The sequence below is a fragment of the Microcebus murinus genome, chromosome 14, assembly GCF_040939455.1.
Source record: "Microcebus murinus isolate Inina chromosome 14, M.murinus_Inina_mat1.0, whole genome shotgun sequence".
NCBI classification, from domain to species: domain Eukaryota; kingdom Metazoa; phylum Chordata; class Mammalia; order Primates; family Cheirogaleidae; genus Microcebus; species Microcebus murinus.
The window spans coordinates 2,432,501-2,449,002 of NC_134117.1; the positions used below are offsets into that span (position 1 = coordinate 2,432,501).

The 16,502-nt window shown below is 54.6% G+C and overlaps 1 protein-coding gene across 4 annotated transcripts in view; it reads left to right on the top strand.

Moving 5' to 3' along the window:
• Nucleotides 1–16,502, top strand: part of EBF3 (EBF transcription factor 3) — a 122,784-nt gene that overhangs the window by 76,959 nt on the left and 29,323 nt on the right. For 2 of the 4 annotated variants that reach the window (XM_012781410.2, XM_012781413.2), the window contains exons 7-10: nucleotides 5,296–5,377; nucleotides 8,819–8,963; nucleotides 14,452–14,582; nucleotides 15,083–15,209. In XM_012781410.2, coding sequence (XP_012636864.1) covers nucleotides 5,296–5,377; nucleotides 8,819–8,963; nucleotides 14,452–14,582; nucleotides 15,083–15,209 — 485 coding nt within the window. The remainder of the gene's footprint in view (nucleotides 1–5,295; nucleotides 5,378–8,818; nucleotides 8,964–14,451; nucleotides 14,583–15,082; nucleotides 15,210–16,502) is intronic. The other 2 variants (XM_012781414.2, XM_012781412.2) reach the window with 1 other exon arrangement.

Consider the following 16,502-nt stretch of genomic DNA (forward strand, 5'->3'; position numbering starts at 1 on the left):
TAACTATTTCCTTTCAGGAGCGCGGTGAGGGCTGCAAGCCACCCACGCCCCAGAGAGCCTCAGTTCCCGGGCGCCACTGCTGTGCTCTTATTTGTTTGGGGGCAGAGACTGTTTTTGTTAAGGGATACTGGCGCAACACGAAATTAGACATTTAAAGAGGACAGTTCTGGTGGCGTTGAGTCCATTCCCAGGGCTGCACGACCATCCCCGCTGTCCAGTCTCGAATGTTTCCGTCACCCCCAAAGGAGACCCCATATCCATGAAAACAGTCGCCCCCTTTTTACGCCTTGCACCGATGGCTGGCGCCTTCTGGAACTGCATTTCCAGGCTGGTTTTCAGAACTCACGTTTTCTCGTCCGGGTTGTTACGTATTTAAGTAGCGGTCGCTAAAAACGTGGGGGCTTGACCCGGAGCGGGGCTCTCTGCAGCCCCCAGGAACGCCCGGAAGCTGTGCCCGCCGTGCTCACACATGAGCGCTTTGGGGTCTGATCAGTGACGCGGAGGCTTGCTGCTCGTTAGGAGCTGGGCCTGAAAGCTGAAACTGAGCCCCCCCCCCCCAGGAGGGACCCCGGCATTTTCCATGCTGACCCCTGCTGCCCCACGTTCCCATAATCGAGGCCAGGAGGAAAGGTCGCGCCTGCCAGGATGGAGGGTGGGATCCAGGCGGGCGCGGGAGGGGGTCTGTCCGAAGCCAGCGCCCTCGCCTTGGAGCGAGGCCACTTGACCCCGGGGAAGGGGCAGGGGGGCCCCTCCAATCGCAGCCCGGTTTGACGGGGTGTCTCTTCTCGAGGACGGGCACGGTCACGCCTGTGGTGCTCGGCGGCTCAGTGTTCCGGCACCCGCGACACCGAGCCCTGCAACGGTCTAAAACCTGGCGATTGAACACATTCCTGGGTAGGGCTCCCGAGATGCCCGGAAGCGGGTAATTTCGAACACGTGACAGCCACGTCCGATGGGCGCGGCGCTGAAACAGCGCGGAGTTTCCTTTTTCTCCTCAGTCGCTGGGGTGCACCCGCCGAGCACACCGCATTTCTGAGGAGTCGATCTGTTTCCTCTTTTTGACCAGAGGGAAAGAAATCATTATTGCATGATTAGTGGCTTCGGTTAGGTGAGGACAGCAGTGGCGGGAGGAGGCGCTGTGTTAATTACCCAACGCCTGGCTGGCGGGATCATTTTATCGGTGGTGTGGCCACTGCTAAGTCGCAGCTTTTGATGAAAGTGGGTGAGTTCGTCGCAACGGCGTGACAACAACGTGAGGGAAGGCATGGTGTCAGATGAAGTGCATCTCATCAGCTTTTCTCTGACAAACCAAATTCATTCCTTATGTAATTGATAACGGCCTTGGCCAATTATTTCACACATTACAATACACAGAGGCCCCCTTTGCAGGTTTTGCAGGGCTGTAATTAGCTATGCTAATATCCCCTTTATTGGCCCTAATATTGCTCAACACCTTTTGCCATCCCGGAACCCACTAGAGCCCCATGGCCTGTCAGGACCGCTGATTATTGAGAAGGATAGCTTTAATCAAACATAATTGCAGTTAATTTTTCTCTCCTGCTCTCTGTTGCCAGCGTCTAATGCCACGGACTCCTTGATATTCCATTAAATTACAATTAAACAGCCTCCTTTGTTTCTGATTGTCCTGAACAACACCACAAAGTTCTGTAGCCGTTTAAAGGAGAGCTGTTTGGTCCTAATTGCCTGCTAGCTCACAAAGGGCCAATTTACACAATACCCATGTAGAATTTAAACAGTTCATAATGTAATGGATATTGCACAGGGGCCTAACACTACAATTAAAATGATTTTCATCAGATAGAGAAGCTCTGGTTAATCAGCTTCATAAAAGTAAATATAAATGAACTAATTCATAGCTTAAACACACAGAAATGGAGCAGACTTTGAAATCAGTTACTGCGGTGGGGCTTTGCCCCTCGTTGTGAGACGCCCAGACTGGGCTCTAGGTGAAAGGGTCGTTCCCGTGATCGGTGCTAGCCCGGTTTACACGTCCTCGTTCCGACGCTTTGCGCTGGGGTGGCTTGATGGAGACCAAACTTCTGACTTCCTTCCCTGGGTGTGGCAGTGGCCGCGCTCTGTCTGCAGGAGTGAGGGCCGTGGGGGTTCTGGCCGAAACTCGAGTCATCGCGGTCGGGCCCAGGTGCTGCTCCGGCCCCGTCTTCCCAGGCTCGGGGCCGGCCGTGCCCCCTCGGTCCACCTTTGCAGGGTCCCCAGGGGTTGGAGGGGGCCCCCAGAACCCGCACCTCCGAGGGCGGATGCGGTGGCCCGTATGGCGCTGTGCCGGTCCCTGCAGGCGGCGAGGGAGGAAATCTCATTTCAGAAGCAATAAGACCACACCTTTCCCCCTTCTGATGGCTCCCGAGAACTTCCCAGGATTCGGAAGGCGGTTTCCAAGCAGACTGTTGCTGGGGAGCCGCCACGGATGTGTCGCAGTTTGTCTTTCCCTGCTCCCGTCCCCTCTGCCTGGGAGAAACAAGTAAATAAAGCCCATATTTCAAGCTTGATTTACTCTGGTACCTACTGTGAAAGATGATGACTCTTTAGGGAAATAAAGACAGGGTCAGGGAATTAGTGCACATAATGGTCATTTTGATGACGGGCCAACAGATGCAACAGGAAGCACACTGTACACAATTAAGCGTAATGTACTAATGACAGGTTAGCATTTTTATCGCCTCTTTGCCATCGAGCAGTGAGTCCATGCTTAGCGGCAATAAAGAATTTATTGGTGCTAAAGCCAAAGATTTTCTGACATAGAAAAAGATTTTCCCTTTCATAACAAGAGTATTAAATTCTTTGTGTACCAGACTCTAGAAGTGAGATATGTAAAGTGGTTGTCAGATATTTCTTAGGGAAAAGCCAATTAAAGGGTAATTGAGTAAAGGACGAGAATTACTGTTGGACTCCACGTGTCGGGCATTGGGGTCCCCCCCCCCAAGCATTGTCAGAGCGTGTTCACTGAGCACTTGCTAGGTGGGAGCTCACGCCTGGCCCGTGCGTCACCGTGCAAGACGCCGGCAGGCACCCACGGCTGTGCTGGGCGTCCACCTGGCGAAGGCGTACCTGGGTCCTTGCGCTAAACATAACCAAATGGGCGAAAAGTGGGTGCAGAGCTCCTCTCCTCCCTGCTGAGGCCCCCTTTCTTCCTGTCCCTACAGATGTCCCGATAACCTGGCAGGGGGGTCAGTTGACTACTGTGCTTTACTTTGTGTTTTGGGGACCTGTGTGCTTAAAAGGGTCCTGCTTGGTAGGGTTGTGCACTGCAGCTCTTAAGTGCTCAGAGAACTTTCTAGATAACTTTAGGTAGAAGCAGAAACCATCATTGCCATGTCCAGCATAGAGAGTGCGTGTGTGTGCATGTGCTCGTGCACACACGCGTGCACGTATGTACCTGCACCCTCTCCAGAGTCGACCCCACGTGTGCTCAGCGTGTTCCTGGGGCCCAGCACCCAACTGTGTCCCGCCAATTTCCGCAGTCGACGGTAGTTAAGGCCCAGGAATGCCAGAATCAGCTCATCGTGGCAATGCAGGGGCAAAAGCTATTTAGGATGTCTTCAAAACCCTGCTCTGCTCTCTTGGAAGTAGAAGGATGAACTGGCTAAAGAGACATCAAGGAATGTAAAGAGGCCTCCTCCGTAGGAGGAAGAAAACCGCTCGTACCGCAGACAAAGCTCCCGTGGCCGGCCCTGCTCAGGTACCTCTGTAGATGAGGCGCCTGCTCCAAAGATTAGCCGGGCGGTAATGTGCGGTGTAATTGCACGGTGTGGCTGTCCCCGAAGTGAAAACCTAATTGCCTGACAGGACGATACGTTTGTGCCACCCTCACCTTGTTAGGCCCTTTCTGGTGCAGTTCAGACGCAGCGTGGCCGCAGGTGCGCCTAATTTACCTCGCCGCGGAACGTGTGGAGTTTAATTGCACAGTGGTTGTTAGGAAAAATTGGTGGGTGGAATATCAAGTGACTTACTGTACGCCAGTGGCAGATGGTGTTAAGAGGCATTGTGAGCTAAGTGTATAGGTGAGGAGAGTTAATAAAAGATGCAAATTCTGGCCTAAAATAGTGAGGCCTCACGGTATGTAAGAAAATTTAATTAAGGGGCCACATTCTTCTCCCCATCCATCGGGTTTTCTCCTGCCGCCATAGAAAGTCATCCAGGAGGTGCTGGGGATGCAGCTAGAGGGTGCGTCTTAGTCTGCTGCGTCTTTTTATTTCCCGTGGTCGTGACTGCCAGTGGGGAAGCCGGAACACGGGGTTTGAATTTCAGGAAATCAGGTGGAACTTCCTAAAACGGTGGATAACCGCCAAGTAGGACGGATGAGAGTTTGGGGGTGCTGTTTATGACCTTGCTGGGCGGGATGCTCAGATGCCCGTCTCGAGGGAGCAGACGGTGGAGCACGCAGGGATGGGAAGGACAGCTCGGTGACGTTTCCGTCACAGCCCCGCAACACGCTGTCAGGACCCCCGAGTCCTTGTGCCACGAAACGCAAGGGCAGGGCCTGGCAGGAAGAGGCAGTGGCGCTCACGTCCGGCCTCGCCTCCCAACCCTGCTGCCCCCTCTGCTCTCGGCCCGCACAAAGGTTTCACCAGCTCGTCTAGGACCGTTGCTTATTCCCTCAAAAACACATGGAGAGCTTTCACGGAAACCACTGCAGCTCTTGAAAAACAACACTCCCTCCACCCCCAGTCCTCTCTTAAGAGATGCACCTATTGCAGCTTTCAAAAATCCATGGTCAAAAGTGGGTTTGTTTTGGGTAGTGGCGTCTGCTGGAGTTAGGGTTGCCAGGGGAAACGCAGCACCAACAGCAAAGTTTCAATTTCGGGCAAACAACTACTTTATAGTGTAGTTAGGCTTTGGGACAGACCCGTATTAGGGTATTATTTGTTGCTTATGCAAAACCCAGATTTAACCAGGCGCCCTGCATTTTACCGGCTGACGCTGGCAGCCCTGTCTGGGGTGGGTATTTCCCACAGTGGTTAGTGGGCTGTCTGCAAGATCCAGGCAGGCCACAGCCGAGCTGGGAGTCTCGGTTGCTGCTGTTACGGGGCTTGGAAGTCTGTGACGTCAAGGCAAGTGCAGGTCCCTGCCTCACCTGTGGCCGGAGCCCCAGGGCCCTCCCTGCCCCCCACCCCCAGTCTCTTCTCCACATGGACCCCACGGGCAGGTGGCAGGAGTTGAGGGCTGCCTCCGCTGCTCCCCAGCTAGAGTGTCTTTTGAAGAGTTTGTGTCTTTTGTCTGATGACCCTAACAAATGTCCCTCTCTTTGTATTTTTATAGATTCTTTCTAAAGTTTTTCCTCAAGTGCAATCAGAACTGCTTGAAGAATGCAGGCAACCCCCGAGATATGCGGCGATTCCAGGTATCCGAATCTCAAAGACTTGCAGACCGTCCTGACTTTTCACGTGAAACTTTCTGGTTTTGCAGTTGCTCAGGAGGTATTCCTATTTCTGTAAGGGCCTGGGAGCAAACTGGAATCGGTTCATGTGTTAAAAATACGTAAATAAAATGCTTTTGAGAGACGATCTGGTATCTCGGGTATGCCAGATTCACCAAGCCTAGCCATGCATGGCCCACGACAGACTGAGATCAGCTTTGCAGGTGTGGCCGGGCCGAGGGTCTGAGGCTGGACGGGCTGATGAGCTTATGTGGGGTGAGCCGGGATGCAGCCTTTTGGGCAAACTCGAGATCTCGGGCTCTGCTCATAAAGGGTCTGCACCTGCTTGATACAGGCCTCTGCGAAGTCCAGGACATTTCCCTACCCCACCTTCCTTCCCCTGAGGTTTACCGTGTTCTTATTTCCTTAATCCCATGCCCAGTCCCTGGTCTGTTCCTGGACCCAGGCTAAGTCCTGGCCCCAGTTTGCCTCGGAGGGTTTTGTCTGAAGGAGAGAGGGAGCGAGCTGGCTGGGTGCAGGAACAGACTACGACAAGGGGCCATAGTTTCCTTGCTTTTGTGAGTGATTAGGAGGACTCTGCAGGGTATAAAAAGCACTCTGCGCACCTGATGGATAACTTTCCTGGTTTTAATTGCAAAAAATATTCTGGGCTGGGACAAAAAACTGCCGCTGGGACCTCCCAACCAGGGAAGGGATTGGCGGCCAGTAGCAATGCCTGCTAGACTGGACGAATGAGCCAACGACCAGATGATTCCTGCTTGGGATTGAGACGGTTTTTCCATCAAGTCGCTCAAAATGGTTTTTTTTTTTTTTTAGAAATTTAACCTTCGCTTCGGTCCTTTGGCGAAACGCATGGCAGACACCTGTCTGCGCGCCCAGGCCGCCTGGCAGAGGGGGCGGGTCGGCCCGCGGCAGCGCGAGGTGGCTGGGGTCGGGGCCTCCTGCACCTGGCGGTTGGGCCTGCTCCCATTGCTCACGCACCAGGCTTCACGGGCGCTGGTGACATTGATCCGTCCCGGCAGAGCAGAGGTGGCCTGGGCCGGGGGCCACGTCCTTTGTCCTGATGCTCAAAGGCAGCAGCCGTCACCGGTGACTCCTGGTTGGCCGAGGAGCCCGTAGTTACCAGAAGGACTTCCTCTGGTCTCCTTAGCTAATCTCCCTGCCTCTCAGAAGGTTTAGCTGGACTTAAGAGTATGTCAGGGCTTACACGATATTTTCAGCTGGTCTCACGGCCTCAGCACCTTCCCAACTGCGGGCCTGGCCGGGCGAGGGACGGGACACAGCTTCTTTTTCTTTTTCTGCTCGGCACGACTCTTCTCCCTTGGTGACTGACCTACATATAGACGGCAGGGCAAAAGACTGTGTCTTTTTAAGAATTTTAATGTTTATTTCTACATTTTTGTAGGTTTTTTTTTTTTTAAGTATATCATGGTCTAGGAACTTAGAAAGGGTCCTGTCTGTGCCTCGATACTGGTCATGTGTCTTTGCATCACGCTCACATGCCCGGGCTGGGGCCAGACCAGCCGGAGGGCACCTTGGTGAGCAGGGCAGCCCCTGGTCTGCAGGCACAGGCTGCCAGCCCACCAGTGGCACTGAAGTGGCACCAAAGCCACTTCCCACCAGGGATCCGAAGGGCAATGCCAGTGGGCTTGGTTAGAGGATGCTGAGACCTCTGACCCTGGACCCGGGGTCACTGTGGCCGCACTGGCAGCGTTTCCAGGTTCAGTGTGGCCCAACGCTGTCGAAATGTCAACAGTCTTGGCAGTGCCCAAGGGGGGGCGAGAGTTGTCAGGGACGCTGCCCCGGTGAGGGACCTTTGTGGGTGTGGGGGTGCAACCGTCCCACCCCTGCTTCATAGCCTTCCTGTGGGGCTTGAGATTTAAAGAAATAATCAGTCGCTCACGTGTATTCACATGTGAGCATGTAGCTTTGGCTTTTTAAAAACCCCTTAAAATACTATTTATTTCTGATCATTTCTGTGCATCTTTTATTAGTTAATTTGTTTTAATAAGAGGCTTTATTTTTCTTAGAACAGTTTTAGGTTTACCAAAAAAAGTTCACAGAAAGCATGAAGAGCTCCCCTCCCCCTAGTGCCCCCTGTCACTGACCTCCCGCATCGGTGGGTGGGCGTGTTCCTTACTTCCGATGAGCAACACAGACACGCCAGCGTTCACCAGGGCGCACCGTGGCCTTGGCTTCCAATAGCTCATTGTGCAGGGCTCGCGGTGTTTCAGCTTGTCTGGACCTTGTGGGGAACCCCTCTGGCCCCCCACCGCCCTGCTGGCCAGTTTTCTGCAGGGCAGGGTTCTCTGGCGGGTGCTGACCCACAGGCCTTGCCCGGTCCGCCCAGACCAGCCGTGGCACAGAGCCACCTTTCCTTCACACCAGGTCCTGGCTCACGTCCCGGGAATCCCGGTGCAAGACCCAGGTTAAACCTGGGCTCAGAGCTTCGCCAGCCAGCTAGGCTGGAATGATGGAGCCACGTGGGCCACGTCTGTAGGAGAGATCCCAAAGCCAGGCTGTCGGCTGCCTGTTTCCTGGGCCCACAGAGGGGCCCTTTTCCGGGATGCTTGTTACAGCTCACCTGGGAAGCCAGCAGGGCAGCTCTGCGTGGCACGTTCCTTTTCTGCCTCTACCAGGAGGCAGCTGAAGGTCCAAGCAGGGAGGCCTGGTCTGTCCCCTCTCCCCTGGCCATCCCCTGAGCCTGGACCCACGCGTGGCATCCTTTCACTCTGACAGGGGCATTCCCTGGCACAGCAGGGTCCTTGCCACGCTCTGCAGTGAACTTGAGAAACACTTCCACTATTCATACTCAACTCGGTCTTTTCAGATGCAAAAAGTTCATTACCAGACATTCAGTGTAACTGTAAAATTGACCCAGGGAAAATCACTTGCTGGTTAAATGTGGGTAGCAGGAATGTTCCTCATCTGTGGAGCCTTTTTTATTTTTTTTGGGCGACTCGGAATGCTCCCAGCTCTTCAAGGAAGGATGGTCTCAAGTGAACTAATTTTAATTAGATAAACTATCTGATCAATATGTGAACAGATCAATCAAAGCAGCGGCTTTAAAATGAGTGGCTAGAGGGGTGTTTCTGAAGCTAATGGCTAGAAGAATATTTCTCTGAATTGAATTCACTTGTTAGCATAATAGGAGATTAAACTGTAATTAGTGGAGCAGGTTTTGAAGAGAAGCAATCTTGAGTCAAAACAAAACAAAACAACCCACCCACCCCCATTAGCCAAAAAAAAAAAAAAAAAAAAAAGCTGTGAATGCAAATCAATCAATGGAGGGTTTCCAGGAACAAGCGAAGTTCCCTTCTGCGCCACGCGGCTTTCGTGCTGCCTCTCGGGTGGCTGGGCTTCCCCTCTGCCAACTCCATTTTCAAATCCACTTCCTCTTTGCAGGTTGTTGTATCGACAACGGTCAACGTGGACGGCCACGTGCTGGCCGTGTCAGACAACATGTTTGTGCACAACAATTCCAAACACGGGAGGCGGGCCCGCCGCCTAGACCCGTCAGAAGGTACGGCCCCTTCTTATCTGGAAAATGGTAGGCACATGTTACATGTCTTTTTTTTTTATTTGCGATGCTTCTTTTTCTTTGCACCATCCTTTGTGTTCGTTCCCGTGGAGTTGCTCACCCGAGCCCAGGCAGGACGGGGGTGCATCCCGTGCGGGGAGGGGGACGGCCTCTCGCCCTCTCCTCCTCCTCTCCCTTAGCTCTGCTGGGTGCAGCCTGCCTCGGCCTTCCTGCACCTGGTTTGTTTGCTTCTGAGCTTTCTTTCGCTCATGGCTTTTCTCGCAGTTTTAATTCATTCGGTTTTACGTTGACTGTCAGAGGCTGCCACGCAGCAGCCCATGCCCAGATGCCTCGTGTGTTCCACTGGGTGGTCACATCCTGGTCCAGCCAGCTTAGAAGGGGCTGCCAGGATCACTCCCTGTCCCTGGTTGGAGTGCGTGTGCACGTGTGTGCGTGTGTGTGCGTGCGCGTGTCTTGGGGGGGGCGGGGGGAGGGGGGCGAGGTAAAAAGTCAGCATAAATTGTTTTTATTTTTTAAACCCAATGCTTCCAATCGATGGACTCCTTGTCTTGCTTGTTAAAAGAGAAGCGTGTCTGTAAGAGTGGACGGTAGGAGGCAGTGTTCTCAGACGCCCAGTTGGAACTTAGAAAGGTGCAGGCACGGTGGGCCTTATACCCAGCCCCGCAGTCCAGCCTGCTCTGGCGTAGTGCAGCCCCCCGCAGCTAACACACCCCCTTTGAAATAAGGTCGTTTCCTCCATTAACCATTTCATAATAACCGTGAGATTCTGACCAGTGTGAATTGTTGAGGAGGCCATGTGAGTATTTTTATAAAAAGCGAATTGGGAGCAAGACGGCGTGATTAGACCCTTTTAGAGCAGAGAGCCCCTAAAACTCCGTGGTTTTTAAGACAAATCTTCCATCCTGGGGCCCCACACTCAAGAGTGGCACGGAGGCAGACGGGACGCAGGGAGACGCAGGGAAGTGAATGGAGCATGTGCAGGTTTTCAGAATGAAATACGATTCCGATACGAAAACGGGAAGACAATTGATGAATCTGCTGCGGTCCAGGAAAATAAACTAATTTGTTTTTCTACGTTAATGACTAAGGTATAGGAGAACAAAAATATAATAATTAAAGGTCGCCCTGAGTACCAGCGTCATTAGAGTCTGTGACGTATTGTTTATCTCCTTCCTCTGCGCTGAAGGTAGGTGTGTGTTTTGCTTAGCAACCATCACTAATGAGGTTCACAATTAAGAAGGTTGAATCCCCGGCCCTCAGTTCCCCGCGTCCCCGGAGAGCCGGCGTGCAACGCGATAGGTTCAAGGGGGCCTCCTCAGCCCTCTGGTGTTAGGTGGTAGTCTGGGTCCAAAATCAGCCTCTTCTAATGAGCTATTATGATCTGAGCAAAGTACAAGTATTTATTTTTGTAAGTAGCATGAAAAAAGCATTTGACTGTAAGCAGAAAACGTAGCATTTAGAAAAATAAAGGCCACTAGTGGGTACCTTGGAGATAAAACCCAGCTCATCAAAAGCTATTTGCAGAAGCTGTCTGGCTCAGGACTTTTTTTTTTTTTTTTTTAATGTTTGTTTCTCGGTATTTTATCAACATTTAAACCAGTCACTTTCTTGCAAGGGATGGAAACACCTTGTCCCACCCTAGAAAGTGACTACTCGTTTTGAAATGCAGGCAGGGGCCCCTGAGGACCAGCAGGGACAGGCTTTCCAGAAAGAGGCACTTGTCGTAGAGAGTAGGGTTATGTTATTTTTCTGTAATTAATGCCCAGTTATCAAGTGTCCTAGTGAAAGAACAGCAGAGCTCCCGGCCATGCCTCCGTCACTTCCTGAGAGAGCGGGCACTTAGGAAGTTCCGTGCGGGCCTGGCGTGTCGTTCCAGAGGCCCACTGGCCGCCTCCCGCCTCGGTGAGGTCAGCGCGCATCACGGGGGCGGGAGGCCGGCCTGGAATTGGCCCCACCTTCTTTAAGGAGAGAGAGTGCCCCCCAAAACCGCAGATCCGTGCTTCCGAGCAGCCTCGACTCGCTAACACCTCATTATCCAATCATCTAATATTCACCAGCAGTGTGTACACACTCGCTGATGGTTTCCAAGTAAACGAATTCCCCCTGCTGCTGCTGTGGATGCCTGCCACGGCGTCCTTTGAGCTCACAAAAAGCAAGGCAGATTATTTACAGTACTGAACACGAGCGAGGGAAAACAACCCTTCTGCCTTCCAGCACAGCGCCCGCGAACCCGGGCTTTCATTTTTTTTTTTTTTTTTTTCCTTGTCACTTGTCCCCTCCTAAACGACTCCAGCCCCGTTTAAACCTCACTCGAGCCCTGCCCAGCACCCGGCCTGCAGCACAGAGGCGATTTGCATGCCAAGTGCCGTAATGCGGTTAGGTTTATGCAATAAGGACAACCGAATCCAGGCTGCGGGGCCTTAGCGAGTTAAAGCGAACAGATGGCCCTAGGAGAGGTAAAGGTATAATCCTATCAGCTGGAGTATCAGCCAGCCATCTGGACATCCCAAGCACAATTACAAGACATTTTAGCAGGCAGAACAAAGAAGTCTTCATGAGGCAAGATTAGGCCTGTTTGAGTGCCTCAGTATTGTGGATGCAGGGGGAGGTGACAATGCTGTGATATTACTCAAGAGAGCTCGCTGATTAACAGGAGCCAGGGCTGGGAGAGGCTGTTTACCGATAGGATGCTGGGCATGGTGGAGAGACCCTCCCCCCCCCCCAAAGGAAGAAAGGAAAAACCAAATATTGTTGGTCCATAGCACTGGTTTCTAAGTGGAGTCACCCCCAGCCACTGGGCTCCCTGGCCCCAAGACGAGCCCGTCCGCACGGGCGGGAGGGGAAGGCGGGCAGGGTCCTGGGTGGTGCGGAGGGTGTTCTTTGCGAGTACCTCTCCTCCCAAGCAGGCGGAGAGGGTCCTCAGAGTTAAAAGCAGGTCAGGCTGGTGCATGTCTGGTCCGCCCCTCCCGCGCCCTGGCGGCCCCGGGCCACGCTGAGAGCTGGCAGACCGGGAGCCGTCTTCTGGGGTGCTCCCCACCACGAGGGCTGGCCGGGGAAAGAGACGGGGGGCGGGGGGGGGGCTCCGTCGCCCCACCGTGTTTCTGTTCCTCTTCTGCCACCTTCAGCTGCCGGGCCAGCTCCTGTCATCTGCTTGAGTGTATTGTGCTCCGTATATCATTAGATCTCTACTGCTGTCTGTGTAATTCATTTTGCTATGGTTCCCACTGAACACATGTTCCCTCTCTATATGTGCATTGAAATGCATGCAAATGCAGGCAGAGGGAAGATGGCTATCGGCGGCGAGGAGGCCGCGGCAGGCCCGGGCTTTCTCTCCGCTGAGCGGCACTGCACATTCCGAGGTGGTGTGGCTCTCCACCGGGCCACAGCTGCCAGATAGCGGTCTCTCGTGCTCGCAGGAGATCCTGGATTCTTTTTTTTTTTTTTTTTTTCTTTTCTCACCTCCAAAGTAAATTTGTTTACTGTAATTTTTTTTTTTTTTTTTTTTTTTGTGAATTATTTGCCATAATTGGCTGTGCTGATGAAGGTCACCCCCTCGGAGGAGACTTGTCAGTCTTTAGAGAGCTGATCCTTTTCAAATGCTCTCCATGCAATTAAGAAAAGCAAATGTCATTCGGAAGCCTCAGAAATGAAAATTTGTATGAACTTATTAGCATGAAGTCAACAGCGCTAGTTAAGGGCAGGTTCCCAGTGTGTGCTTTGTGCCTCTGCTGCGGAGGGAGATGCGCGTGGAATGAGCAAATATAACCCCCGCTAGTCCAACATTAAAGCAAACAAAGGAAGGTGGCATGTCGGCGGTGTGCTAAACAACAATAGCTAATGGTGATTAACTAGACGGTGCCTGCAAAGTGCTGCCTCTGACCCGTCAGGGAGACCACGGCACGCAGGTTTCCGGAAAACTCCCGCTTATGAAGACGTGCGGCCAGATCTGACCCGGAGTCTAAAAAGAAGATTTATCTGAAGCCGGAGCTACACGGGGGCTCGAATAAGATGAACAACCTAATAAGGCCCCGAGACGTCCTTTGCAGGGCTCTTGTCCGCCGGGAGGGGGTGGAGCCCGCAGCTGGGGTGGCCGTGGTCAAGCCACTGCTTGTTTATCGAGCTTAGTTACTACTTTTTGGGACAAACATCCCTAAGGTGGTCGTGAGTGGTGGGAGAGCACCAAACTGACGAGGTGGTCTCCCCCCCGGGCCTGGGGTCGGGTTCCTTGAGCTACGGCTCATCTTCAACACCCACCCCACTCCGGCGGAGCCAGGGGGAAGGAGGGACGGCACCCCGGTGGCCCAGGGCTTGGTGTGGGGGATCCCTCCTCTCTCGGAGGACTGAGGCCCGGGGGTGTGATTGTGTCTGGACAGCAGCAGCAGCAGGGAGACCTGGCAGGTCTCGGGGTGCAGTCATCCGTCCCACGGGTCCCCACGGCCTGCTCTCTGTAGTTCTCCCAAAGGGTAGGACAGCACCCCGCCCGGGCAGGGGCGCCTGCGGGTGAGACAGGCCAGAGCCTGTCACCCTGGCGGGCAAGCGGGCAAGCGGGCAAGCAGGGGCGTCGCACCTCCGTTGCAGGGGAGCCTGCGTACAAGAGGCCATCAAAGGCGGTCACAAAAGTCCAAGAACGCCATGTAAAGGAAGAGCTGATCAAAGCCCAGAACAAAGCGGGCCTCCGTGAGGCCCGGCCTGGCCTCCCTGCCCAGGGCTGCCGAGAGCCTGAGCTGGGCCTCCCGCCTGCCCGGCTCCCCGGGCTGTGGCCTCCGGGCCCCTCCCCCGCCGCCCTTCTGCCGTCTGCGTGCCCCCAGCAGGGCGGCCCGCGGGTGCGGCGCCATTGTAATAACTCATGCAAATGCGAGGGCTCCTGAGACAAAGGGAGGTCAGGCCAGCGGCTCGGGGATTCCTGTCGACAAACAACATTAGATGTAAAATGTGTACCTTTGACAAAAGTATTAATATAGTGCTTTTGATTTTTTTTTTTCCCCTGATGAAAAGTGAAAAGTAGTAATTGTGGAGTGACAGAGGAAAATGAAGTTTTGAACCAAAAGGCAAAGTTCGCGGATGAAAAAAACCCAACCCAATTAGCTGCTTATGAGGAATCGAAATGCAAGGCGTTTGCTCTTCCATCTCCTTCAACAACCTTTTGATTGACTCTGCTTAGATCTGTACAGCAAGGCAGATAAATCGACACGCCACATGCATGTGATGCTTAATCATTTGTAATAGTCATATTTGCCCTGACACATAATTTGCTATTTCAAGCCATTTTTTTTTTTTCTCGCTCACTAGTATTCCGCGGCTCGGCCTTTGCTTTATAAAACATTTAATAGTTTGCTTTAAACACATCAACATGCTGATCTACGATTGCCCTTTGCGGGCCGCCCGCAGGAGCCGGGGCGGCGGTGGCGGCGGCGGCCCGCCTCTCCTCCCGCGGCCGGGCCCAGCCTGGCGGCGGCGGGCCGGGCTCTAAGTCGAGTTCTCTGTCTTGTGCGAGCAGCCACTCCCTGCATCAAGGCCATCAGTCCCAGTGAAGGCTGGACCACGGGGGGCGCCACCGTGATCATAATCGGAGACAACTTCTTCGACGGGCTGCAGGTCGTGTTCGGCACGATGCTGGTGTGGAGTGAGGTAAGCCCGCCGCGTGGGTCCGCGCGGCGCTGCGTGGCGCTGCGCCGTCTGCAACGGGTGGCTTGGGCGAGCTGTCTGGGGTCAGCGGTTTGCGCGTGGTGTGGACACAGGGCACCCTGCGGCAGAACCCCCTCCTAGCGGGCGGTTTCCCACCTGGGTGGGTGTGGGATGCCCCCGCCCCACGGCCCTGGGGTTTGAAACCTGCGGTCGGAGGTCCCCCCAACCCTGGAACAATTAGTGCCGGAGTTACCCGAAGCAGGTCTGGGGAAACATATGGTGGCAATTTTCATATGAATGATGCCCTGTGGCCTTTCCTGCGAAGTAAGACCCGGGATCATTTGCAGATATTTGTCTTAAGGAAGAGCACGGTAGGTCCCGAGTCTCGGGGTGACAGCCGGGAGGGAGCATTCCGAGGCGACGGTCCAATTTGCGCTCATTTTGGTAATTGCGTCCAACTGGCCCGCGCTGCTGAACGCCTGTCCGCTGTGTGGTTTTTGTAGCTGATCACGCCCCACGCCATCCGGGTCCAGACCCCGCCGCGGCACATTCCCGGAGTCGTCGAAGTCACCCTCTCCTACAAGTCCAAGCAGTTCTGCAAAGGTGCTCCTGGCCGCTTTGTCTACACCGGTGAGTGCCCGATTACGGCGTCCACGGGGAGGCGGGGGGTGCCCGAGAGGTGTGCAGGCGCGGGGTTCCGTGGGGAGGATGGGCAAGGGCCCCTTGGCCCACGGGCTGACACCGGTCAGGTGCTCGGTTTCCACGGCTGCGTCAGAGGCGGTGCGCGGTGCCGTGGGCGGGCGGAGCCTGCACAGCGGGCCCTGAGCCTTTCTCACCTGTGACGCAGGGTGGCGGGGGTGGGGTTGTCAGTAACCACAGTCACCCCAGCTGCCACGGGCACAGTGGCTTGTGTGCCCGGCTCTGTGTGGGGCCCCTGGGAGCCCAGCTCCGTGCCCCTGCCGTGTGACGCTGCCGCTGCTCAGAGGCACGGGCTGAGGCTCAGCGAGGGGACGGAGAGGCCACCGGCCTGGGCCACGCACCCGGTACGCTTGACGCAGGCCCGCTCTGCCCGGCTCCACCCTGGGGTCTTAAACCCCACGTGGCACGTCTTCTTAAAGGAGTCTGCGCTCTTTGAGGGCGCAGGGCAAACCCCTGCCAGCAGGAAGGCTGACCCGTGCAGGGGCACGTGCTTGGCGTCTCGAGGGTGTCCTGTGAGAGGCTGTGTCCACACAGCGCGTCGTTAGCGTGGCTCCTTCGAGCCTGCTCTCGAGCAGTCCCGCGGGTGAGCGTCGACTCAAGGCTCGTCTGCACTTTGATTTCTAATCTTAGCCAACTCCGGAAGCTGTCACATTCGAGTTTTTTAGTTTTGTTTTTGAGACACGGTCTTGCTGTGCTGCCCCGGCGGGAGTGCAGTGGAGTCAGCCCAGCTCACAGCAACCTCGAACTCCTGGGCTCAAGCCATCCTCCTGACTGGCCGGAGCTACGGGCGCCATCACGTCTGGCTTATTTTTTCTGTTTCTGGTAGAGACGGGTCTCGCTCTTACTCAGGCTGGTTTCCAACTCCTGAGCCAAGCAACCCTCCCTCCCTCGGCCTCCCAGGGTGCTAGGATCGCTGAGAAGTGATTTTAAGGATGGACAGCACCTGCTGACTCCCGGTGAGGGTGACAGGGACGGGTACTGGGTAACTATTCGTGGTCTCGACCTGTGTGCCAGTGAGTGGGTGACCGGAACCTGGGGTCCTGGGTGGTCCGAGGTCCACGGTGGGAGCCCGGACTGGGGGCGTGCTCTGTCACCTCCCGAAGGGTGATCGTGGGGACGCGGTCCTCTCCTCCATCTGGCAAGTGGGTGACACGGAAGATGTCGGGGTCTCTCCTGCTTTGAGGTTCAAAGAGGTATGGGCAGTCATTCAGCCTCTTCCCTTTT